Source organism: Jatropha curcas, chromosome 6, assembly GCF_041381405.1.
Source record: "Jatropha curcas cultivar XTBG-Jc1 chromosome 6, XTBG_Jcur_1.0, whole genome shotgun sequence".
Classification (NCBI taxonomy): domain Eukaryota; kingdom Viridiplantae; phylum Streptophyta; class Magnoliopsida; order Malpighiales; family Euphorbiaceae; genus Jatropha; species Jatropha curcas.
In genome coordinates this window covers 4,477,292-4,504,107 of record NC_143156.1, presented here as the reverse complement: position 1 = coordinate 4,504,107, position 26,816 = coordinate 4,477,292, and the positions used below count along the sequence as shown (strand labels likewise).

Sequence of the window (26,816 nt, the reverse complement as noted above, 5' to 3'; positions counted from 1 at the left end):
ATCAACTATCTATCTATGTATTGTTATAAATTTGTAAAGCATGAACGATGACATGGCAAAGCATTAATTAAATAACAGAATTATAAAAATGTAGTTAACTAATAGAATTAAAATATAGTTTTAATTCATTTAATTTTTTTTATAAGTGATATAATTATAAAAAAAATTAATAAGAATTTCAATTGATTATATGAGAATTTCAAAATAAAAAGATAAAAAAATTATATCAATTGAATCTTAAATTTTTTTGACAGAAATCAAACTAAAAATTTCAAAAAACTATAAACAAATATAAGATACATATCAATATATTTTTATATTTGTGTATAGGAAGTTTAATAATAATATATACAAAGAATAAAAAAGTACAATCTTGATTTGAAGCGTTGATCGAGTTGACAGAGCATAATATTTATATTATAGATGATCATGTATCCAAAAAATTTAGTCAATGGGTTCACTTAAGATATATAGTTTACAAAAATAATGTATATGTAAAATAAATATAAATAACGATACATTTTTTAAAATTAATTAAATTAAATTGGACCTCGCTCTCTTTTTCATTAGGTGGAATCTCTTCATAATAATTTCATTATTAATCCTGTAATTATGTCTCCTTCAACACTAAACAATAAAATAATAACTCATTTCTCATTTTAATACGAAGTCTGCTTTTAAATAATTGTCATTAAATAATTAAAGTTCATGTTTTTATTACAAAATTAATTAATTTGTTAAAATTCTATAATTCGGCTGAATATAATGTGCAATTATGTCAAATACTGCAATCCAAAATTAATTTGTTAAGCTCTATAAATTGTAATACATTAGACTGAATATGTAATCGTTAGCCTCTAAGAGCCATCCAAAAGCTTCGTATATATAATTAAGTATAAATTTATAATTTTAAATAAAATCAATGGGAAAAAAAATCAAATTTTAACACTCCTTTTTATATTAATTACAAAAAGAATATTGTATTGTTATTATTTACGAGAAACAATGTTTCAATAATATGAATATTAAAGAATTTAATCTCAAAGAAAAAAACTACGAGGTATTAAAAATAATTTTTTAATTTAAATTGAAGTTAAATAATAAAAAAAGATAAATTTATGGACTAATTTTATACAAAATTTTAGAGAATTTAATGTCTCATATAAAAATTCATCATTTTTACAGCAAGCAATTTTCTTCAATCCACAAAGGAAGTAGAAGTAATTGAATATGTGGTATTGCAAGCCCCAAATGCCAATAAAAGTGACTAGAGTGAAGATGAAAATTAATAAATTTGGAATCCTATTAAATAGGACTAAGAAATAAAAATGACAAAGTCACAAAGAGTTTGTCCATAGTCAAAAATGATTTTAACCTTTTTTTTTTTAAATACTATTTTTTTTTTTCAAATTTCAAGGCAATCATTCCCCATTGGCTTCAGTGTGGGTCCGTCATTGGGCATAAACGATCTCTTATTCCACTTGATGGCTATTCATGGTCATTTCAGGGGAATTCGTTCATATTCTTCACTAGTAAAATTAAAATGTCAAAATAAAAACTAATAACTCTTGCACTTATTGGGAACGTAAATTAGAAAATAATAATATATAAATTTGGAACTTATTATACAGCTTCTCAATTATAACTCACAAATTAATTGAGATTAACAATTTATTTCATAAGGATTTAGACTATAATTTTAATAATTATTTACTAAGATATTCTTATTATATTAATTGAAAGAGTTCGTATTTGTATTTATATTATAAAGTTTAATTGTAATATATATATAGAAGTAGGCTTGTAATATATATATATATATATATATATATATATATTAAATTTAAAGATGACAAAAATATCTTTGAAGGTCCTAATTTTATTTTTTGAAAAAATTAAAGGATAAAAAAACAAATTAAAAACTTGGTGAAAATAACTAAGGAAGTATTGCTATCTATATAAGAAATAAATCTTAATCGTAATTAATTATTAAACTACTTCTACAATTAGTCTTATTTTTTTAGACTAATATAAATATATTATTTAATGAATTTAGACATAATTTTTTTAGACTTTTTAAGCCTAAAAAAAAAGACTTCTCATAATGCAATAATGAAATGTAAAAGCTCTCAAATCAATGCAATATTCGGTCTTGGTCGGCAAAGAGGATTATGTAAAATGCATATAAGCATATAATTTTTATTAATTATTATAATTAAATTCCTTTTTCACTCACTTTCTTGACTATATATATATATATATTGATTTGTTACGATTTGTTAATAGAGTTTATTAAGAAATTATATTATATACTAAATAAGGTATATATCAGATATGATAAGAATATAATATTTTTAAGGATTTTAATTTTATTGATTGAAAAAATAATCGCAATAATTTTGATCAATTATATTATACTACATGAGGTACAAATTAAATATAGTAAAAAAAATGTAATATTGTTTAATTATTACTTTTAATAAATATTTAATTTAATTAATTATAATTATTTTCTATCGATAACTTAATTTACAAAGGATAAATATAATTTATTAAGAAATATATTATCAGATTTATTGTTCGATATAAAATAGAACATAAAACTCAACTAAAAAAATATATATAATTATGATATAGCATGTTATATTAACAAATCCTATAACAAGTTGAAATAATTTTTTTCTAAAAAAAGCAACCATGATTAATTATATTCTCATTTATTTTATCAAAAAATAAAAATAAAAGAAAAATATCAAAATTATATATGATGCTCTAAAAGACTAAATAATGATTAATATATTAATTATTATAATAGCTATCTATCTATAATATATATTGAAAATATAAAAGCCAAGTCAAACTAATCCTCACTGTTGAGAATTTTTTTTTTTTAGTTTTATTATTTTATAAAATATTTTTTCTATTTCGTAAATGCTCTTAGATTTCTAGTAATATAATTGTTTATAGTGTTATAATTTATAACAAAAAATTAATCGAAAATTTTATATAAAAATTAAATTATAATTACTTGGGACGAATAAAAATCAATGAGTATAAACAATATACAATACACGTTCGGAAAAACTGAAATTTTGTAAAAGTACGAATGAGAAGGGGAATGCCGTAAATACCCCTACTAAGTTTATATTAACGATTTTAATTTTATGGGTTAAAAAAATGGTAATGGGTTATATTAATTATCTATTTAAGTCTAAGTTCTATTGGATAAATTAAGAAATTATATTATATACTATATAAAGTACATATTAAATATGGTAAGAATATAATATCATTAAAGATTTTAATTTTATTCATTGAACAAATAAAGATAATTTAACTTTGATTGGTTATACTAATTTTCTATTTAAATCTAAATTTTATGGGAAAATAATAAATTATATTATATACAAAATAAGATACATATTAAATTTGGTTAGAATATAATGTTTAGGGTTTTAAGTTTATTGGTTGAAAAATAAAGTAATTTAATTTTAATTAATTATATTAATTTCCTATTTAGATTTAAATTCTATTGGATAAAGTAAGAAATTATATTATATGCTAAATAAAATATCTAGTAAATATGATAAGAATATAATATCTTTAATAATTTTAATTTTATGAGTTAAAAGAAGAAAATTAATTTGATTTTGATCGGTTATACTATAATATATAAGGTACATATTAAATATGGTAAGAGTATAATATGTTTTATTATTATTATTATTAAATTGATCATAATCATTTTACAAAAAATAAAATATAATTTATTATATTTATTAATAAATATATTATAAAATTTATTATTTGATATAAAATAGAAAAATAAAATTCACTAGAAATATATAAAAAAATAAAACTATAATATAAAGTGTTACATTTGCAAATCGTACAACACATTAAAAATTTTTTTTTCTCTAAAAAAGTAACCATAAATTAATTATAAGCTTATAGGCTTAGTAAAAAATTATCATAATAGCTATGCATCTATAATATATAATCTCTATAATATAAATAAAAAATGTTATAAGTTAAGTCAAATTAATCTTCGTTAATACTTTTGGATTTTTTTTTTTTTAGTATTACCTGTTAGATTGAGAGGGTAATCCCTTTGGATTAGGGAGCGACGACCCGATCCTGAGATCATAAGGGTGAGATCTAGTGCACTTCAACCACTAGACCAAATTATCTTATACAGTATTATTGAATTTTAAATAATACAAACTGCTCATAATATTATAATTTATAATAAGATGATATTATAATTTATGACAAAAAGTTAATAAAAAGTTATATAAATATAAATTAAATTATATTTACATGCAATAATTATAGTTAACGAGTACAAATAATCTGCAATATACATTAAAAGAAAAGTATAATAATAAAAGCCGGGGCTTAATTTTGGAAAGAAAATCTTTGGACCTATAAAAATTTTCATATCTGATTTTCTTTTTTTAAAATTTTTATATGGCTTATTGGGATAAAGTGTAACATCAGATGGTATAAGTAGATTTCAAATTATGAAATTTCTGTTGGGAATAGTATTTACACAAATGACTTCTGAGAGCGGTGATTTCAGATTTCGCATAATTAATTTTGTAAATAAAATTTATAAAATACATGAGATATTTTTAGTATGTAATATTCATTATATAAATGTATACACGTTGAAACACTATTAGTTAATATAAATAGATACATGTTTTTAGAACCTCTCTTTTACACAAAAAAAAAAAAAAAAAATATTACTGTTAATAAAAAAAAATTAAGATACATGATTAATATAAATATTGATATTTCATATTTTTTAGTTTAGGGAAAAAAATAGTAAGGGTATATTAGAAAAAGATTAAATAAAAATTACAGTTAATTTTTTAATCTATAAAAAATTTAAATTAGGTCTATTTTTATGACAGTAAGAGTAATATCATTCATATTCTTTCAAATAATCAAATATTTATTTTTTTATAATTAATAAATTAATGATATTATTAATAGAATGATAATGCCTTTAATATTTTTCATATTGTTTTTTCAATTATTATACAAACTAATAATATTATTAATATTTTTGGAACAATAATAAAATTCCGTATTTCGTGGAGATGACTTATTTAAATTATTAAAAATCAACTATGGATATGCTTACACACGCCTCTTGCGTGTATGTATGTATACCTATGTAAAAAGAGAGTTCGTCATCCAAAACGTTTTTAGATAATCAATTACTTTTTGACTTTTTTTTTTTTTTTTTTTTTTTGAGACTGAATTATTTTTTGAATTTTAATAAAGTATTTAGATTTTTGAAATCAATTTATTTTTAAATTAGTTATTGTTTTAACATTATTCTAAATTCCAACATATATAAAAAATTGGAAAAAGAAATATAAGATGCAAGCACAAGAAACATAAAAAAAACCTTTAACTGCCTGTTTTAAGCTCTAGCAATTGGATGAGAAACAAAGATTATATGACATTTGAAGATTCTTATGTTTTGAGACAATTTGATGTATATAACAAGAGGCACTAAAATTCTATGTACAGTTGGTTGAAGGAAACCAGAGAGAGATTACACATGCTATGAATCTGTTTTCTAATGTCTGAATTGCACTTCAACTGCAAGAAAAGGAAGAAGAAGCAACTATCCATTTCACAAGAAGGGCTGCAAACGATGACACTACCAATTCATGTTTCCGCAGTCAAAGCTGAATTATCGCCATTAGAAGAGACTATATCTGCTGGCAAAGTTACAGCATCCGAGTCGTTCGCTTCACCTTCACTCTGAAAGGGAGGATACAGCATATGTTAGCAACTAAGCAACAAAGAAAAAAGGTTCGACTGAAATTATATGCCACTTAAATTTAAGATGGCACATTATCTTCCCTATAAATAGGGGGAAAAGAAAGAGAAGAAAAAATAATGGTAAGTTGTTAAAACTCTCCCTTTGAGGTTTAGTCAAATAAACACTTCGGTTCCTCCTCTTTAAAAAATTAGCTACTGTAATCCCTTTATGAACATCTCTTTAACAGGATATGCTAAAACAAAAGAAATGACTTAAATGTCCATATAAGAAGTATCTCATACGGTCATATCTACTCAAACCTAATTTTCTTTCTTCTCTTTCTTCACTGTACATGTGTCTGTCTCTCTTCTCTCTCTACCATTAGGCTTCAGGAGTTCCTTTCTTTCTTTACTGTTGTGCTGTTGAGTTGATCTGCAATGGGTCTAACCGATTGCAGCAGCCAAGTCTCATCCTTTCAGTGTCACAACCCAGAACCACCATAGATTAGGGGAAAAAAATGTTGAACAGTATGTTTTACTAAAGTGTTGTCTGAAGCAAATCTCATGAACAAGAGTGGCAAACTTTTTAAAGCAGCAGGGATTGAACAGTATGTTTCACTAAACCTCAAGTGGGGGTTTTAGCAATTTACCCAAATAATAATACTAATAATTATATTAGCAGAATATTAAGCTTTTTACCTTGTAACGAAGAAAGATCACATTCTTTGAGTCGTTACAATAACAAGCAACATTCATTATCATTAAATGCACATGATCACATGCGATATGAAACACATGATTGCAAAATCCCAAACCTAAGCCCTAAGCTTAACACCCTTACCTGATGAAAAATCATAGATGGCCTGCGGCTTATCCATGACCATCAACCCACATAACTGACCCGCAAACGAAGAATAATCCCATTCTTTGAGTCGTTACAATAACAAGCAACATTCATTACCATTCATGCACATGATCACATGAGATATGAAACACATGATTGCAAAATCCCAAACCTAACCCCTAAGCTTAACACCCTCACCTGATGAAAAATCATAGATGGCCTGCTGCTTATCCATGACCATCAACACACATAACTGACCCGCAAAGCAAATCAAATCTTTCTGAAGCCCCCACCCTACCACCACACCAACTCACTTGAGCAATCACGTCTCTGATCAGTCTCCATGATTACATCAGCACACGGGTGGTACAACATTCTACACCTTACAGAGAGTACATGACAGTCAAATCCTATTCTAATTTTGAACTTCATTTTTCTCTCTCAAAAGCCTTCTTTGTCTATTTCAATCCAAGTTCCCTATTTACAAAACTTAAACTTCATTTCCGTTTTTAATGGAAGTGGAAAAAAATGAAACCAATATTATGTTCTAAGCAGTCCTAATATTGGGATAAAACTATACCCCATGTGTTGGCAACCATCCATGAACTTTGGTAGGTGTGGGTGAAGGGGAAAATGGAAAGCAACAAACATTACTAGGATATTGACATGAGTGTTAATGGACTCCACATATCACTCTGTTGCTGGCCATTTGGCCGGTCGATTGATTCTAGGATTGTTGGGTTGTCAATCACAAAAAGCACATCATGTTGTGTGAATAGAATATTGACATTTATATTTAAAGAGAAGAGAAAAGACAATGCAGAAAATGGAATGAAATTAAGAACATGTAAAAGAGGATCAGAGAGGGAAGGTTTCACAAAGAATCTGCTAAATATTGTTCAGACAAGTGGAATAGTTAGGAGGTTAGTGAGATGAGAGAGGTCCAATAATATTATTGGTTTAGAGGAGGTATGCTAGTTTGTTGCCTTATTGCAAACAAGTTCGTTTTGCACTTGCATCTTCCATCTAGCTTCTAAACAATAATATAATAATAGGAAATGAATCTTGCAATCTTAAATGTCTACCTTCATATGAGCAATACAAGAAAGGGATATAAAATACAAGGTATGCACCTGTTCAGTTGGCTTTGCAGGAGGACCTTGACCTGCCATGTTCGCCACCTTTGAAAGGTCTCTCAAGATTCCCTGCAACACTCAATCCTTTTTAATGAGACAATGAAATATGTTCTGCTAATTATTTTGTTAGAACAGAAATCACTCATATGCCTACTTTGTTGGCCCACTTGAGCCCACATGCATTGCAAAGGGTTCTTGGACCAGCTGGTCCACGTCGCATCATTGGAGTTGACTTTGAGCTGGTTCCACAATGAGTACATCTGCATAATGCATCATAATACGTCTTATAAGAAGAAAGGATATCACCATTCAGTTGAAATGATAGAACACACAATTTTGCGGTACAAGCTTGCAATTAACATCTTCAAGTATGAACTAACACCAGTTCAAGGGAAGTGCAAACTAGTACCATATCATCTTTAGCAGATGGTAATAAACAGAGGGGAACTGGAAACATGTTCACAGGTTTGAGCAACAAATTGAAACTCACAATGTTTCCAGCATGCTCTCATCTAGTCCAGAACCCTGTGTTGCACTCCAGCCAGAAGACGCTGAGCCTGCTTCATCAGAATTAGCCTTTGCTGAAGTAAATTGTCCTTTCTTACGCTGCATCCTGCCAAGAGCCACACAGAACATATAATAAGAGGGCCAAAATGACAAGCATTTGGAAGAAGCACTTTAGATTAATAGATAAAGGAGTCAGAAACTAAGGGAAAATGGGAGCTTTGATTTGTATCTTCAAGCTAATATGTCGTATTCATTACTGGTACACCATTCCAGGTATTCTAGATATGAACCTTTCAGGAAAATAGTTCTAAAAAAATTCCATGAGAAGAAGTATATGCTCCAAAATTGTTATGAAAAAGAGAGGGGGGAAAGATGAGACTCCAGAGCCATACTCAGCAGAAAACATATAAAACTTTTAGCAATTTCTTGCACATAAGACTTGCCTTCTAGCAAATAGAAGCATAAAAATCAGAGGTGGCATTCTTACTAAGGGACCAAATATTGCAGCTCCTTCACAGCTTAAAAACCTCAAGGTTAACATGGTTAGGACTCTTGATATATGGCTTAAATGAATCAAATTCAATAATATTTGTTGGCATGTTACATTCAGAAAAGTAGAATAGTTATATTATCATTCATGTCTTCAAAAGGCTATGACAAATTGTGTTTGAAACAAGTATTACAGCAAAAGGCAAAAGGAGTAAGAAGGTTGCCAATTCTAGTATAATTATAATTGGATTTATATAAAAAGCAGCAAAGTCAAATTGCAGGCTTCGAGAGGCATATATTTGTAAACAAGTAAGAGAAAAACCAATTTGCGGCCCACTTACTATTTCCTTTTTCTTCTGGGCTTTGTGGAGGAAAAGTGATAGAATATTTTTTAAGAAGGACAATAATTATTCAACCAAGCCTTCCAAATCCTTTTCTGCTGTATGCAAATGATGCTTCCTAGATGCATATATCTAAAATAATAAAAGACTTTCAAAAAGGATGATACAAAACCTGAAATACTAATCATCTGTTATAAACTTCCATTATAAGTTTTTCTCTTAAAGGGAAAGGATGAAAAGAGCATGAAAGGCCTAATGGTAACAAGAAAATTGAAGCCTGTATATAAAATATATTGAATAAAGAATAGTAGCACAAAGTTGAAGCTTGTTATATCAATTGGACAAGGTCATTTCAACTTCTATGAATCACAGACTATGGTCAGAACAAGCAAGCCTCTAACATCCCTATGGAAGGCCATAAGAACATAAATGAATTAATAGAATACCTAAGAGCAACTTCTTTCCGGACACTGTAGCGTATTTTCTTATCAAAACAACGCTCCTTTCTCTTCTCCCTGAACCGCCGTAACGAAGCTGCTCTCTGAGGTTGAATTGACCTTCCCGATAAGTCACTTGGACCCTAGGAGACATGTATTAGCATGTAACAAAAATAGCAATGTCACTTCACAAAAAAAAAAAAAAAAAAAAAAAAAAAGGTGATGCAAGAGAACTTGCATAAATAGAATTACTAAATACCCTAGGGTTAAGAGGTACTGCCCCTGTGGCAGGAATGCCAGAAGGGATTTCATATCCACCTAGAAGTAACAGTACTGCCTGCACCTGTTAAAGCCAACGAGCACAAACTACTTCTAGTTAATTATGCAATTCCCTCAAAATGATGAAACTACTGAAATCAAAACGATTCAACTATTGGAAAGATTAACTGAAAAAACAATACTCAAATTCTACAATCTTAAACTGAAATGCCATATCACATATTTAAACATCCAAAACACATGTGACATCTTCATAAAATCAAATATTATGACATGGCTCAATTTGGTTCATCCAAAACACCTAAACCAAAACTAACATCAATTCAGAAGTAGCCAACTGAACATGAACTTTTTTTTTTCCAACAGATATTCTAAACCCTAACACTAAAACTCAACAAATTGGCCAGTACCTAAGCATGAAGCAAAAGATGTATGAATAGTTTGAATAAGGAACCAAAAAATATTTATTTGATCATAGTACTCAATTTTATGTATTAAGGATTATTGAAATATGACAAGTTGCAGAACAAAGCCTATTTCGGATCTTGAACAAAATCCTAGGTGGAAAAATTATAAATTTTCAGGAAAACCCATCAAAAAACAAAATATAACATGAGAAAAAAGAAATCAGAAAGATGAAAGAATAGTCAAATCCTTTCAGATGAAAAATTACATGCCGAGTACAAAGTGGAAGCCAAAACCCATGTCTTGGAAATAGGATACACCCACCTAAAATAACATAATCAGAGAAACCAGTTTTTGTCGAGGTAATTCAACCCAAGCCTAAAATTCATAAGCCAACCTTTTTTTTTTTTTTTTTCACTAAGCAAGTATCAACGAATGGAAACATAATTAGACTCAACAACAAAACTAAATGAAGCTCTTACCATTTACCAGCAACTAATAAATAGAAACATTGCACTATTGCAGGATTAACCACACTAACAAAAAAACTTTGTGAACCTAAAGTAGCAGACCATGCATGCATACAAAACACCATAAAAATTTAACCAAGCGTCAACCGACTGAACCAACATGGAACCACAAAAAACAGCAGAATTCACAAAATCAACTAAAACCAGAAGCAAAATCTAGTACTTCTCAGCCAAACCAGCAACAAAAAGAAAGCAAAATTCAACAAGCAGCAATATACTTGCCTTATCTGGGGAAACAGCATCAAAAACATAAACCTCACCCTGGAAAGACAGAGTGAGCTGGTCAACATGGCTACTATGTCCAAGCATTGAAGGATAATCTTGTGCACCAGTAACTCGAATACCAGAGGGAGGAACATCTTCCATACCACCACCATTTCCAGCACCATTTTCATAGTGGATATTAGGGTTGTCTATGGACTCCTCCCCACCTCCAGCCATATCTTCGTCGTCTTCTTCCAATTGGCCATGTATCTCCATATGTTCTGCAGTGTACATCGATGCTTGTCTATTTGAATTTGGCATGTTTCATTATATTCAAAGGTCTATTGACATGGAACAACAGAACCCCAATATCAAAAGCTCAACAAATTTGCCCTAAAAAGAGAATTTAAGAGAACCCAAAACGAAGGAATTAGGATCTTCTTACAGAATAGAAAAAGAACAAACCTTTAAAATATTTCTGTATCCGAAAATTCTTAACCAAAACAAGAACCCAGAAAAGAAAAGGCAATAGAAAATGAACCTGAAAAATTAAGCAAACCCAATATAAAAAAAATTAAAAGATATCACTATTGAATTAATGATATATGCTAAAATAAAATAAAACAAAACAGAAAACAATTTCTTCTTTTTTTTTTTTAGTGTAAAAAACGTGAAAAGATTAACGAAATGAGACAGAGAGAGCCCTAAATTTGGGAAACAGGAACAAGGGTTTCTATGTTGGTCAAATGAAAGAAGATGGGGAAGAAGCGGCGATGAAAAAGGAGGACGATGAGGATTAGAAGATTGCCACCATAAATGGATATTATTTACGGTTTATGCCACTGGGTTAGTGGCCATTAGGACAGGGGACAAGAGTGGCGTAATTTCTGGCGACACGGTTCAAAGCGTGTGGAAGTGATAAAATTACCGGTGAAAATCGGGTGGCTCACGGAGGTTGCGTTGATATGACACATGGCAGGAGATGATTGGGTATAAAAAAATAAAGCTAAATATAATTTTGGCCTTTTGCTTTTTATATAAATTTTTGCTGTGGCTTTGTGGAATATCTATGATTTTTCAAGAGGCCATCCTAAAAGATATCAATGCTATTTCCAACTTATAATTGGTATGAGATGGTGGTATATTTAATTTAGTACAAACAATAATATCTTTTAAGCATTGGTTCATAGTACTATATTAATGGGATAATGTTTTTTTTTTTTTTTTCTGAATTTGACTTTTTTTTTTTTATATTTTAGTGTCTGAACGAAAAATTATGATAATTAAATATTATATATTTTTTTCAATTTGATGTCTTCTGATAATATGGACAATTAAATATCTAATGGAATTAAATGAGAACCGCGTATATCTATGTGTCCGGTTATGTATATAATCCACATAGGTTGTCCCACATGGCAAAAATAATAAAATTACCCGGTTAACCCCTATTTATTATCGCTCTAACGATGTTTTTCCCCAAAATTCTACCCTAACCTAATTGAGGAGCAAAAGAGGGGCAGGTTCTTTAAAACACCTGCTTCTCAAATTCTTCTCAAATCTGAAGCACGCGAAAGGGAGAACAAGAACGCGTTCAATCCAAGGAGCCATTCCTGCTGTGATACCTTTGGCGTAGCCAAGGCTGATAATACGTAAAGGCTAGCGGGTATGGATGCAGTGAGTGCCATGGCCGTCAGAATCCCGTGGAGATCAGTACTCCGTCAACTCATTCATCTTTCCATTGGTAGCTTTATAGCCGTTGCAAAAGAAACGAGCTCCTATAAGCTTTCTATCGCAAAAAGATGAACTCGAGTCTTTACCACTTATGCAAAATCCCTTTCCACTTCGCTGGCACAGGACCCGAGTTCTGGTCATTGAAGCTTTGTCACTCAGGCCATTCTCATGATCCATTCTCTTAATATCTAAACATTAATATAAACAATGCTATAAAAAACAATGTAAATAATAGAGGTATTTGACCATAATAAAAACACTAAATACTGCCTTAGGAGCTATTATCAAACTGAACTAAAGTTAGTAAACTAAAATCAAATTTTTTAAATCAAATTAAAATTTGACCAAGCTGGCTAGATTTAGTCAATTTGATAAGTATTTACAAGCATTTTTTAAATCAATTCGATTTTTAATCTGACTTTTTGATTTTCTTGAAACTAAGATCAAACTTTAGAAAACTTCGATATACTAAATTAAAGATCTAACATATAAAAATGTCTTCTGTTAATCCCACATCGACTAAATACTATATCCATCAAGGACATATAAAAGTAGCAAACTAGCTAACTAATTGGTTATTACTTACTTTTTCGTTCATGTAATTTAGCTAGCCAGCAGAAGGGCATATCTATCAAGTGACCTTTGTTAATTTAACTTGAGGATTCAAAATGGGGGCATTTTGAAAGCATTAACCTGCATAATGTGCTGCTATATGACTAGTTTATAGTATTAATAATATGTTTAACGTTTAATGTTTAATATATGAAATCAATTGTGTAAATAAAATTACCAAAATAATTAGTTCATTTTTAGTGTACAAAAACATACTATTTGTAGTAAAAAAATAAGAAAATTATATCCAGTTTTCTTTAACATCGGAAAAGGAAAGTATTAATTACAAAACGCTAACAAAAACGTGGGAGAACTATGGAAAGTTTGATATAAAGAACCGTAAGACAGACCGCAAAGCTAGGATAAGAAAATAATTGAGAGAAAGATACTTTGTTGAAGAAAGGAAACCAAACCATGAACGTAGAAGAAGAGGTCGAGAGGCTCAAAGAAGAGATCGAAAGACTTGGCAAGATCCAACCTGATGGTTCCTATAAGGTAAATTTCTTTTATTTTTCTTTTTAATTTCTACAATATGTGATATAGATATCACTTGAATTGAATGAATATCCATGGCATTTGAGACTTTTGGTAATCTGGGTTTAGATTTACTGGGAAATCAATAAATGGTGGATCTATTATTCATTGATTTTGGGGTATCTATAAAAACTGGATCTAGATTGCTGTTCTTTTTCTTATGGATTTCTTTTCGTTTTTCTGTGTTTTCCTCTGCGTATGTTCAGTAGTTGCCGAACTCCAGGTTTGATTTGGGAAAACATAAGCTTTTGAATTTTCATGAAATTTTGAATTCAGAACTTTTGGATTTATGCGGGGATCTACACATTACTGGTCAATACTTGTATTTCTATTTTCATTTTCTTTTATATGGTATTTTCCCATTTATCTATTTTCTGCATCTATTTAGTGTAATGTTCATTGATTCATATGGTTTGCCATATTAGAAGCAATAAAGTTTTGACAAATTCAAATAGATTTAAAAATGCTTAATCCAAATATTGCCTATACGTTTATCTTGAAAATAGTTTCTTTTTCTTATCTTTTTTCCTTCTAAGTCAAACTTACAAAGATCAATTATCCATTATAGGAATTAGCAATGAAGCTACCAAACCAAAGTTCTCCGATCTTTTTTTAGGGAAAACCTAGGATGCTTTTGAAAAAGAGGCAGTTTACATATTGCTTCACTTGTTGACAGTTTGTCTTCGATAATAACACAATACAAAATGCCACAGTTTGATTGGCAGTTCATGAATAAATTAAAAAAAGAGACCTCTTTGAATTTTGGTGATGATTAGTTATCCTTTCATTTGGCCCTTTCAGCCAATGAAGGAGCTCTGAGCTACTTTTAAAAATTGTACTAAAAACAATTACTTTGATTGCTTTTGATGAATCATGGCTAGAAAAAAAGTTAAAAAAATACCATTGGTTTTGCAAAAACATGGTTGAGACTCTCAATAGCAATTGAACTGAAACATCATATATGGCTGGATATCCAATGATCAAGTCTTCGAACCCTTTTTAGACTTGGATTGGCATTTTGCTTGTTGATTGCCTGTACTGGGCAAAATTCATATCAGATTTTGAACTTTATTTTTATTTTATATTTCCATGAAATACTATACAAAACCATGTACCTTTGGAAGGTGGTGGCCACTAAGCCATATCTAGATAGTCATCATATATAACTTCTATGATTATAATAATAATAGCAATGCAAAAGGTAGTAGCAGTTGTAGTAATGAAAATAATCCCCACTCTTGAATATATAAGTTTTGTACATGCGGACCAACTTTATAATGCTTACACTTTGAACTTTAAACTCCTAGTTTCCTCGTCTCACAGAAGAATAATTTAAGAAAAAAAAGAAAAAAGAAAAACTTATTCTTAATGTAACGACATATTTTTTGCATTGTAATTGGTCAAGAAATTAACTTCGCTCTTTGCTTTATATCATATCCCATTTCATCTTTGATAGGGTAGTATAAATATTTAACTTCAACATATTAGTTTATCTTGTATCATTTGGTGAATTCTATTTTCCATTTTGTTTTGGGTTAAAAAAATATCAGTAGAAGTGGACAACGTAAAAATACATCAGTAAAAAATATTAGCAAACCTATTCAGAGAAGTTCATCACTTACAAGAGGGGGAATCAACAATATTATCAACGTAAAACTGCTTAAAATAAAGCTACATATAATATGAGAAACACAGGCTCTTAACCTCCTTAATTTGTATTTGTCATCACCATTTGCAAAAGACAAACTAGATGCATACTTCAGTCTTGGGTGTCTTCACAATCGGTACATCTCAAATCTTCGTTCTTGCTATAACTGCAAACAGATACTCATCAAAGCATCCTGTCTCTTGACACCATAAAAGGTTATGAAAGTGTGTACTTTGGAGAATGGAATCACCATTTCACACATCACAACACATGAAAGGGAAGAACATTTACCCCTTTCTAATAAATCCAATACTTCCTACGCCATTGTTGTTTTCTTTTTTGATAGTTGAGATCAAATAATGTCTCATTTTTAGTTTTCTATTTTATAGGTGACCTTTGGTGTATTATTCAATGATGATAGATGTGCAAACATATTTGAAGCACTAGTTGGAACACTAAGAGCAGCAAAGAAGCGCAAAATTGTAACATATGATGGTGAGCTACTATTACAGGGAGTGCATGACAATGTGGAAATCACTCTCAAGCCAACATCTCAGCCAGCAACTGCCACAGCAGCTACCTCAGCTATGAAGAATTAAAAAGAGTTTGGGTTTTAACCCAATCAGAACTTGTTTCTTCCATCAATTGCAGTTAGTGATAATATATACATTAACGTTGTGCAACAAGAAACTTTCTTTAAGTTGTATTTTGGTTTCCTTTGTTGAGTTTATGCTTGAACATAGAGCAACGATAAGGTATCAAAGTTCTTGGTCAATGGCATCTAATTTCTTCCTTTCTTTTACTTCTGGCAACTATTTTCTTTTGTTTCTATTTTCATTCCAGCATTTTGAAAAAGACCAGCTCAAATGCTATAAAAGATCTCGTTTACCTTATAGTTTGGGAATTCTACATAAGGTGGCTCCCATTCACGATTGTCATTCACAACGTCTAAGTTCCTTTAATAGTTCGTAATTGACAAAATCTTTAGTTAGCTGAACTATTATTGCATTTATTGCCGTTTCTGCTTTTGCTTATGCTTCGAAGTAAATTTCCATTAATGGGTTATGTAGAATCCACAATATGTCATTGACAATGTCTACCTGGGAAACTAAAAAACCAAGTTACCAAAAGAATCTCCCTTGGCTTGTTTAGTTGTTGCTCATTGCTTGGTGACTTTTGTCAGTCTCTACATCTTGAAGATTGCAACTTTTGACAAAGAAGTGATTATTAAAATGCTAGTAACGACTAACAAGCATAAATTCTATACAATCATATATAGTATGGACATATTAAGAGCAAAATAATTTCAAAAAAGAACTAAATGACTGACTATATGAAAAAACTCACATTTATCATAGGTTCTGCTCGCTTGACAGTCACTTTCCATCATTGACAAGAAATTGATTGCTTGAAAGCTGGGTGATGACATGTCGATAGAGAAATCCAATTCTCACCTGTCCTGTATTTCTAATCAACACTAAGAAGATGATCAAGGAAATTAACTGCGGTAATCTAAGTAATTTCTTTTTTTATCCTATCTTGCACTACTTTTCTTCAAATCTTGAAGGCTTAACTGTATTATACCCATGCAAGTGAAAGATAGTTCTCGCAAACTTCAACTCTAATCGTACATGTATGGTTCATGTGAGAGATGGCATACATACACTTTGTGTAGGCAAGAAAAGAAAAAATCTGAGTGGATTGCTAACCAGGTAGATCCATCTCAAGTGAACAACCATATCCATTACTGCAAGAAGCTGGAGCTAGGAAAGGATGGTCTAAGAGACTCTAGTGAGATTTTTACCTTATCCAGCAATGGAGGTTTTGTTTTTAAATCGCTAGTCCTAAAGATTTTTTTTTTTTTTTTTTTTTTTTTTTTTTTTTTTTTTTTTTCAACAATATTAATGTTTTGAAAGCCCTAATTCAATTATAGCATTTTTTTCTTTTCTTTTGAGCAGAAATTTTGCTTTATTCCGTAGGGCATACTTGGATCGTAGTTGAAGAAGATACTGGTTGGAATGATACCAGCAGCATGAGTTAAATTGTAATATCCATGTTATGTTTGAGAAGGGAGGTGAAATTTGTCTTCCCTTCAGCAGAGACGATGATACATTGATCTTAAGAGTTAAATCGTAAGAGTAATAATAATAATAATAATCATTATTAATCCTTGGCTGATAGTAACTAGAGTTAAGAATTGTAATATTGGTTATGCCAATCATTGGTGTGATAATTCCTCTCAAGCCAATGCCAATCAGCATCAGGAGCAACAACCAATTTTATTCTCGAGAATTTTAAGTAATGCTTGTTATCCTGCACTTATTGACGCTATGCCATCCATTCTGTCGTATGATTTGGAAGTGTTAGGGTTGATTTCTCCAAGGTTTTAAGTGGCATTTTTTTTCCCAGCTCTGAAGCTTGCAGAACTTCAAAATTTGAGCAACCAGGATGAAACTTAAGGAGTACTAGTTTTCAAGAACGTGCTTTGCATGCTATTTATACTCATTGTTCATACTCGTGATTTAATATTTTTTAATAATAAATTTAAATTTAAATATGAGGATTCCTAATTGGATTTAAATATTAATCCTTGGTAATAAAAAAAATTAATATTGAGATTGGACAAAATTTACAAATTAGGATTGATAATATATAGTTGATCTTATTATTGATAAACATAATTTTATATCACGTTTGTTAATATCTATAATATGTATAATATCAATGCTCACCATAAAACTAGTATTTGATTTATTATATTCTTAACGTTTATCAAAATCTTTAATGTAATTTTCTTGCTATACAATCAACTTCCTAAATTAAAATAATTTTTTATTTTATTTATTAGTCAATAGAATTTGAATTTAAATAGGAAACCAATGTAACCAATCAAATTAAATTAACCTTTTTTAACCAATGAAATTAAAAGATTTAAAAGATATTTTTGTTAATCCATAAATTTAATAGGAGTATTTTTGCCAACCCTAATGTTCCTCCTCTCCATTCTCTGATTTATACATATTATAGAAATGCAGTCCAATCCAATTTTTTGATAATTACATATAGGGTGTTGGATTTTCGAATGATAAGAGATTGCACCACTTATTTTAAAGCCTTACAATATCAACAAAAATTATTATTTTCTACATAAAACTTAAAAATACGGGATAGTTCTTACTAAGTAGGAAATGTCACAGCTTAATTTTAACAATTACAATGATAATTGATCTATGAGTTGCATTTAATAAGATTTAACCTAATATCTTAAACTTTTCTATAATATTCTTAACATAGTACTTTAGCTATTTTGTACTAATCACATACTAATTTAAAATACATTCTATAAATACTTAAGGAAAATTCATGAGAATGGTTATTGAAATTGAGTTAAGAGTTAGAAAACACATTGTAATGCTTAAAATATAATGGTACTTGTAATTATCCTTACCCTTGTTTGCCATCAATGACTTGAAGTATATAATTTGTTTATAAATGACAATTTAATTTAGTTGAATCAAATAAAATTGAATCATGAAATGAACATTTTCATTTTTATAGAACATGGAAATGAAATTTCAAATGAATTCAAGAAAATTTTATGTTGTTCATTCATACTAGATAAGGCAATCAAGTTTTAGAGTAAAAGCCGAACATCCAATAAAAGAACAAAGTTCAGTAAAAGTTATATAGCATTTTATGTCAAGGACTCAGTATTACACTATATAACAAACACAGAGAACAAAAGTGCATATTCTAGACCAGGAGGGAGTAGAAAAATATTAAGGTTTCCTCTTTTTTATTTTTCCTTCCCTTTTTTTTTTTGGAGTTTTTCTGTTATTACCAGCTTTAGAAACTATATGAATTGCTGCGAGGTTTTATTTTGATGCAATTTCAGCCAAAGTAAAATAGAAGCTTGATCTTATGAAGTTGCGCAATGGCAACAACATATATATTCAAATGTATTTCTTTTCTGTTGCTTTGTTTTATGCACTCTTTCTGGCTGCTGAAACAGAGTTGTTATGTTCAATCATTTGATTATGCAATCTGTACAAAGTTCAGCACATTTCCACTATTGATTAAACCAAGTTTCGATATTGTTGACAGGTTCTGTTCAAGAATGCAACATTCATTTTAGTATTTGTACATTGTGTCCTCGGGTTGGTCAAAGCTTTACCTTTCATTTCATGTGTAAATTCATTGAATTCAAATGTTTGCTTAACGAAATTGAACAGAGATTATATAATCATTTGGTGAACTAGGGAAATAGTATTTTGACCAGAACCAAGGTAAGAATATAGAAAATGGTTATGGAAAATGCCATCAAGTTCCAGAAACCGAGACATTCAATCACTAAGAAACATATTGATGAAAAAGTTGGACCAAATGGCCAATGTTGGATAAGACAGGGTTGGCCTAAATATAGGCACAAATTAGTGTACAGAATTTGGTTAATAGAAAAAACCAAATTAAGCAGGCTACTAACAGGAATTGTCTTCTTTGTTAAACTAAAAAGTCATGAGCGAACATTTTAATTTTATCATGGTTGTCCAGTGAGGATAAATGCTTGAAGGAGACTTTGAGCTGCTTGGGTTTCATCAGGTGTCCCAGATATAACGATAATCCTGTCACTTGTTCCTAGACGAGGTTCATGCACTATAACCTTGGCGCCTGAAATCTGATTAAGGAACACTAGCTGATGAGCTGATGTTGACTTTAAAATATATCTATACTGTGTAAAATGTCTTAAGGAGTGAAACAGTTTTTGAATAGATCAACCTAAATTATTATTGAAAAGAAGAACCAGGAATAATTAAATATCAAAAAGGGCATTACTGATGCCACATTATATCCGTGAAAGGATAGTTTCTAAATTTAACTTTTCACTTTCATGCTTCTTGACAAAAGTATAATCCTACCCACTAAGATAAAAAAGTTCCAAAGTTCTGCTTCCTTATTGGTATTCAACAAGAATTTAAAATTTGAACTGCAAAAGTTTTCATTTTTTAAACTTCTATTTGACTTCATATATTTCCAAATATATAAGAAGCACAGGCTATGATTAATGGTTCTTTGGGGTTGTTTTGAAGGATTGCTAATTGGTTTCAAGTATAAGGATTTTTTTTTTGTACAATGATTGTAGAACAGAAGCCTTATTGGACTTGGGGTTGATTGAAGTTGATTTGTTCTAGTGGTTTTCGATTTAGCAAGACTGTCAAACTGATTGTACTGTTGTTTATCTTTTTGCTTCAAAATTTGGCTACAGATAGCAGGAAAACGAGTTTAGTTTATTTAATGGTAAATATAGTTCAAATTCTCATCTTTTCACAGAACAACAAAAGTTGATTTTTTTTTTTTTTTTTTTTTTTTTTTTTGGTACTTCATATATGAATTCTTTAGATGTCAAAATTTATAAGCAAAAAGGATTAATTATCAAGTCAATAGGTTGATCATGCCTGTATTTCTAATTTAGGTGTTATTATAGTATGCATATCCAAGCTATCAAAATGATTCTTGAAGTTCTTTTAATAAAAGGAAGACTACAAGCTTGATCTCATAAAACAAGCTTGCTAAAGATAAAATTTCACTTTTCTTAACCAGCATAGTTAGGACAAAGTGAATGAGGCAAATCAACAGTGAGAACAAACTTTTTTAGATGTTCCTCATTCTATTAAGGCTCAACCCTCACTTGACCAATATCCCTTATCTCCTTCAAAAGAATAAAACATAGCAACTTCTACAAACTATCTTTAATCATCTTCTGAGATTGTCAATGTCAGATCAAGCAAACATAAGTAACTATAAAAAATAACAGAGGCTACTAATACCATAATTATCAGTAGCTATGTGCTATCAATTAAATGCATGGATTCATATTGATTAACTTGTTGAACTATATTGTTTGATACAACAAAGTTAGAGCAAAAACTAAAAGACAGAATCAGAAAGCATACCTGTCTCAAACGAGTGAGATTGCTACCATTCTCTCCATATACAGAGCCAATAACATTTTCAGGGACTACAATCTCCACAGTTGTATTTGTCACGATAGCAGACTTGCTTCCACTACACAACCAGACATGAGGGTCAGTACCTTGTGGAATTCAACTATTCAAGTGACCAGCAATTTCAAATACCACTTAATAAAGAAGGTTCAAGCATTTTCAAAATGCTAGATATGACTTCTAAGCTAATTCGCCATAAAATTTTGTGGAAACGTTAAATTTTAGGAATTAAGATTTTCTTTCTTTTGTAAGCCTTTCTTCAATTCTTCCTGTCTACTACACAGAGGTGGCAAAAATTACTTTACCATTCAAATTCACCCATTATAAATTAGCTATCAAGAGGGATTACTAATTCTGTGAAAATGACAAATAAACCTTTAACATCAATTGATGTTCCTATGTCCGCCAGTAAAAGCTGATAGAATGAACCTTGTAACCAAGTAACAGAAGCATTATTTGAAATCACTAACAACTGTTCCTCTGATTTTATTAGTATAACTTTGACTTGTGTGAAACAAATGGTATAAAAAAAAAAAAAAAAAAAAAAAAAAGAAATTTGCCAGAGAGACAAACTGAGATTGTGTGTGTGTGTGTGTGTGTGTGTGTGTGTGTGTGTGTGTTGTGTGTGTGTGTGTGTGTGTGTGAGAGAGAGAGAGAGAGAGAGAGCATAATAACAAATAATTTGGAAGAGAAAAAGTGAGAGTCCATCATGCTGAGGGATGATATTTCTGTCTCTCTGGTTAGTAGCTACAACGTAGAGATTATACATTAGATTCAACCCCACCTATGCCAGAAGATTGTGGACCATCAAAAGTTGACTCAGATACTTCTTGTGCCTAACAACCACTGGTTCTGATTGTGGTACTCAATATCATCCATGTGTTTGTTTATTATTCCCCACCCCCCCCAACCCATTGTTTAATCTAATGGATAATAAATAAACATAGAAGTTCTGGTGGATAGGGCTAGGTTTTAATGGGGTTTTATCTGGATTCAGTCAGCTATTTTAGTTAATAACAAATACAATGTCATTAGCAGTAAGCTGGTTGAATGGATATAAGAGCCAATTGAATTAATAATTGAGTCATAAACAAAGGGGTCAAGGCCCCGGCATTACCAAATTTCCCACCCTTCACTAATCAAAGGCCAATCGCAACTATAATAGCAATTAATTAATTATGATATTATTATTGTGATGCCATCTGGCCACAATTTTAGTAAATTTACCATTTTCGACATAAAACCAATCCCAATGTTACCATTGCCTATTCTCATATTTTTGAACCAAATAATGTGTCGCTGACCTGCCAAGTTCTACGCCTCCTTTAAAAGATGACAGTCCTCTGTTGACATCTGTGATGCCTCTTGGATTTGCTCCTGCTACTGTCTGCAATCAACATATAAAGTAGACGAACATAAGAAGTTCAATACTTATTTCTTCAGTTTTTCCTTGTTTTGTAGGTGACAGAGGGGCCACGGAGAGAGAGACTTTACCTGTGATGCCCACAACCTTGGTGAAGGAGGACGATTTATACTACGTGACAGTCCAAGATGATCCATACTATGTGTTAAAGCAGTGTGTCTAATTAGATTATGAGAAAAACCTACAGATGAGTGCAAATTAAGAGGGGTCGGACCCCTAAAATGCTCCTTCAAAGCACCCCTCAATGGATCCCTCAACGGATTCCCCAAAGTGTCTCTTATTAGATCCCTCCCAGCTTCCCTCAAAGGATCCATCCCTGCTTCCCTCAATGGATCCCTAAATGTATCCCTCAATGGCTCTCTCAATCTTATATAGGGACTAGTCTCAGTTATTACAGAAGCATTCCTTGTTCCAGGAGCAGTAAGCACACTGGAAAATAGGTTATCTCGGAGTCTGCCAGTTATGTGGTATATTGCATCCTTCACATTTGGCAACTCTCCTGAAATCTGTTAAACAAACAAATCAAGAAACAAATAGAGGCAAAAAAAAAAAAAAAAAAAATCACCCACATGAAACAATGTCGAACAAGCTATCCACATGAAACAATGTTGAATGAAATATCATATGAGTGATGAACTATCACTAAATAAAGAAATATCCGAGTTCTGTAATATGATTAAGGAACCCAATAGCAATTAATACACAATGTCATATGAATAAAACACTAGATCACGTTTCTAGCTCCGTCATCAGTTGCTCTGAAAACGGAATATCCAAACAACCATGTCCTACAATATCAAGTGGGAAAAAACGGTATCTGGGAAATAATTGGGGCCCATCTATGCCCAAAATTTGTAATGGACTCGTATCAGCCACATATGGAACAAGCCAAAAGAAGAGAGAGAGGAAACTGAACTATAATGATTCCATGCATTTTTATATGAGTTGATAATTTTCACAATCTTTCACAATTTATGATCAATCTAAACAGCGCATCATCCATATTTACTCCGAACACTCGACCCCGCCCAAAAGTAAGTATTAAAGAAAACAGACATTAACAAGGCCTCCTAACAAGTCAGCCTGTTAAAATTAAATACACGCCTAAAATTACATAAAACCAACCGCTGAAGCCCTCCCTAAGTCAACTGATAGTTAAACTTTCTCACAGAACAGTATAATATTCTTCCTTCAGCGCTGCAAATATATATATATATATCTTTTGCATGCTTGCACCTAACTAACAGGCAAAAAAAAAAAAAAAAGGGACTCTATCGTACCTGCACCACTTGATCATTCTCTTGCGCACACTTTGGGACCTGGTCTCCTCCTAATATTTTTATGCCAGTACCAGTTGTTTTGCGCATTTCTGAAACAATAGTGCCTCCTTTTCCCAACAAGCAACCAACTTGGTTTGATGGTACTACAAGCCTTGCCGTAACAGGTCCCTTACTTGAGCTTGAATCTAGTCCCTTCTCAATGCCAGCCTCTATTGACCTTGAGAAAACAAGAACAACAGTCTTTTGTGCTGCTGAGTAACGAGACTGTGGATTCTGAAGGAGAAGACACCAAAGCAATACACATTACTCCATACTCTATTAACATAAGTACTGATAGAAATATGAAAGGAGATTATCAGAATGCCAAACCTCTGCTGCAGTGACAGTGATCAAACGTTCATCACATTCAGGCAAAGTAGGTCCAATAGTAATAGAAGCACCTGTTTCATTCTGGAGAGCCTTAATAATGGTGCCTCCCTTTCCAATAACACCCCCAACCTTCTCACTTGAACAAAGAATTTTAAAAACTACTTGTTCTGGCAACTTTACGTCCAGGGAGGGGACTTGATGAGTCTCTAATGACAAAGGATGAGCCCCTGAAGCATAACTTAAGGTACTACTTGGCATAGCAGGTAGCACCAAACTACGCTGTGACTGTGAATGAACATCTACACGTATTTCAGGCACAGGTTCTAGGGGAACTGTTTCAGCAGGTTTGCTGCTGATCATCCTTGTTTTATCAAGTAGTTGACAATCTTGAAGGCAGCGAGAAACTGCAACAAGCGCTCTCTTTACCGCCAAAACATCTCCCTCAATCTGAAAATATCAAACCATTGTCAGAAGAAAATAAATGAATTAATTTCCCCAATGAAATTGCAAATACAATAGCATGAAGCATGAAAACAGCATGAGAAAGTACCAAGCAATGGTTGTAAACATACTCTCCAAATGTAAACCTTTTCAGTAAATACCAATAACATAATTTTCAAGCCCTAGTATCATGCATGTTTCACAAACGTGTTATGTGAATGGCATTTCTTTGCAGGGCAAAATGCAATATCTAAAGTCTGAAACTTTCAACATTAATTTAAACAATCACACAAATCCAAGACCTACAAACTACAAATGCTACCGGAAAAAAAAGTTAAAGTGATATTGGACTCTGACCCAAGCTTAACTATCTAGCACATGACACTCAAATTACAACACATATAAATATATAATATCACAGAAGTTAGTGGTTTAGAATACAAGTACAAACATCTATTCTACACCATTGAAATGAAAAGCAAATAACCAAAACACAATTCTATTTATCCAAATGCACAATGATTCAATCTTTACGCAAGCAAAGTTCTCGTAGCTCTTCAAGCTCAACGTTTTGTAGCAGAAGAAACACCTAGTTTAACAATTACAAGTCATTGATTGACTATAATGGAACATAATGTCAATTCCCAAACACCAATAAAAAAGCCACTCCATGCAATGCAACCAAAACACCGATTGAATACCACAAACTTTAAAGCTTAAAAATATCCCCTAGATAATAACAACCTGAATTCTACAGCCCATGAATAGCCTAATTCTATCAAAGTAATAGTAGTACGCAACATAATTCCATTAACATAAAAACACTACATTCCAAAATTCAAAATACAAACTTCAATTCATAATTCTCTTACCTCAACCATCTCCTCCGTTGACCCCGCACAAACAGGCAACTTATCAGTCAAAACCCTAATTTTAACCCCACAATCCTCCCTTATCTTCTCAACAATCTTCCCTCCTTTCCCAATAACCGACCCAACCTGCTTAGCCTCCGCCAGCAATCTACACGAAACCACCCCTCCAGCAACACCAATCCCATCACTCTCCGCCGCCACAGTCAAAATCCTCTCAAAAACCCTAACCAAAGCCTCCTGCGCTTTGGACACATCAATTTCCTGCCTACCACTACCATCATTCGAAACTGCCACTTTCGAAACAACAGTACTCGAAGCAATAACGGTAATAACCCGGTCAGGTGACTCAACCGGAGCCTCCTCAATACGGATCTTGGCACCAGTGTCTTGCTGAAGCTGCTTGATTATACTACCAGACTTACCGATAACGCCGCCAATGCGAGAAGCGTGGCAGAGGAGGCGGAAAGACACGTGTCCAGGTGGGACAGGCAAAGGAGAAGGAGCAAGAGGTTTGGAACGTTTGTTGGAGGTTCCGTTAATAGAGTTCGGGTCAGGCATACCGGCAGTGATTGTAGAATAATGAATTGTTCGTTTCAATGGAGGAGAAAGAAAGGTACTTCCCATAATAATATTTTCTTTCCACGAAATTTTCTCAGCAAATTTATACGTTAGATAGAAATTACGTGCTTGGGTGGATTTCTTTGTCTTCTTGCTCTTCGCAGGTTATGGTTAAGCAGATGGGGAGTCAGAGAAAGGAGGGTGAAGGGGTATAGGAGCCAATGGTGCTAATGTGCGCGAGGGGTGTATACGTAATACGCTGGTGTCGGCGAGGCGAGACAATCTGGTCCTATCATGTTGACTTCTTTAGGCCGAATTAGATTGCAATCGCGGTTTCGAACGTCAGGAATACGGCGTCGTTGAATTAGTGCACGTGGGTTTACAGTC

At 31.5% G+C, this 26,816-nt stretch overlaps 3 protein-coding genes across 16 annotated transcripts; 1 reads left to right on the top strand and 2 right to left on the bottom strand.

Annotated features, from left to right (window-relative positions):
- Window positions 1-5,451: 5,451 nt before the first annotated feature.
- LOC105641445 (GATA transcription factor 28) lies at window positions 5,452-11,717 on the bottom strand. Of its 4 annotated transcripts, none has more exons than XM_012225989.4 (8): window positions 11,422-11,717; window positions 10,975-11,297; window positions 9,798-9,881; window positions 9,548-9,681; window positions 8,255-8,377; window positions 7,919-8,024; window positions 7,762-7,833; window positions 5,452-5,784 (listed from the first exon to the last, which is right to left on the bottom strand). In XM_012225989.4, exons 2-8 carry the CDS (start codon window positions 11,275-11,277, stop codon window positions 5,689-5,691), a joined length of 918 nt encoding a protein of 305 aa, XP_012081379.1. In that variant the 5' UTR covers window positions 11,278-11,297; window positions 11,422-11,717; the 3' UTR covers window positions 5,452-5,688. The 4 variants fall into 4 exon arrangements, with proteins under 4 accessions (XP_012081379.1, XP_020537897.1, XP_037491171.1 ...); XM_020682238.3 differs by having other exon boundaries at window positions 10,975-11,237; window positions 11,422-11,716; XM_037635243.2 differs by having other exon boundaries at window positions 10,975-11,716.
- Window positions 11,718-13,606: 1,889 nt separating this feature from the next.
- On the top strand, window positions 13,607-16,286 carry LOC105641444 (costars family protein). Its single transcript, XM_012225987.3, has 2 exons — window positions 13,607-13,797; window positions 15,874-16,286. The coding sequence occupies exons 1-2, from the start codon at window positions 13,717-13,719 to the stop codon at window positions 16,081-16,083; spliced, it is 291 nt and encodes a 96-aa protein (XP_012081377.1). The 5' UTR covers window positions 13,607-13,716; the 3' UTR covers window positions 16,084-16,286.
- Window positions 15,383-26,673, bottom strand: HEN4 (RNA-binding KH domain-containing protein). Of its 11 annotated transcripts, none has more exons than XR_005176866.2 (8): window positions 25,872-26,672; window positions 24,559-25,005; window positions 24,190-24,462; window positions 22,981-23,415; window positions 22,791-22,873; window positions 21,436-21,547; window positions 16,832-16,943; window positions 15,383-16,690 (listed from the first exon to the last, which is right to left on the bottom strand). XR_005176866.2 is itself a non-coding variant. In XM_012225984.4 (8 exons), exons 1-7 carry the CDS (start codon window positions 26,493-26,495, stop codon window positions 16,871-16,873), a joined length of 2,055 nt encoding a protein of 684 aa, XP_012081374.1. In that variant the 5' UTR covers window positions 26,496-26,673; the 3' UTR covers window positions 15,383-16,690; window positions 16,832-16,870. The 11 variants fall into 11 exon arrangements, 9 of the variants coding, with proteins under 9 accessions (XP_012081374.1, XP_020537893.1, XP_012081375.1 ...); XR_005176867.2 differs by having other exon boundaries at window positions 15,383-15,650; XM_012225984.4 differs by having other exon boundaries at window positions 16,832-16,951; window positions 25,872-26,673.
- Window positions 26,674-26,816: the final 143 nt, after the last annotated feature.

What these genes read in the sequence shown, in the direction of transcription:
- LOC105641444 (XM_012225987.3), top strand. Translation starts at nt 13,717, where the DNA reads ATGAACGTAGAAGAAGAGGTCGAGAGGCTCAAAGAAGAGATCGAAAGA. An exon ending in AACCTGATGGTTCCTATAAG is followed by an intron (nt 13,798 to 15,873) that starts GTAAATTTCTTT and finishes TCTATTTTATAG; the next exon opens with GTGACCTTTGGTGTATTATT.
- HEN4 (XM_012225982.4), bottom strand. Translation starts at nt 26,495, where the DNA reads ATGGGAAGTACCTTTCTTTCTCCTCCATTGAAACGAACAATTCATTAT. An exon ending in CAAGGTTGTGGGCATCACAG is followed by an intron (nt 22,874 to 22,980) that starts GTAAAGTCTCTC and finishes TGTTGATTGCAG; the next exon opens with ACAGTAGCAGGAGCAAATCC. An exon ending in GGAGGCGTAGAACTTGGCAG is followed by an intron (nt 21,548 to 22,790) that starts GTCAGCGACACA and finishes CTGGTTGTGTAG; the next exon opens with TGGAAGCAAGTCTGCTATCG.
- LOC105641445 (XM_012225989.4), bottom strand. Translation starts at nt 11,277, where the DNA reads ATGCCAAATTCAAATAGACAAGCATCGATGTACACTGCAGAACATATG. An exon ending in CGGAAAGAAGTTGCTCTTAG is followed by an intron (nt 8,378 to 9,547) that starts GTATTCTATTAA and finishes GGCTCTTGGCAG; the next exon opens with GATGCAGCGTAAGAAAGGAC. An exon ending in GGCTCAAGTGGGCCAACAAA is followed by an intron (nt 7,834 to 7,918) that starts GTAGGCATATGA and finishes TGAGTGTTGCAG; the next exon opens with GGAATCTTGAGAGACCTTTC.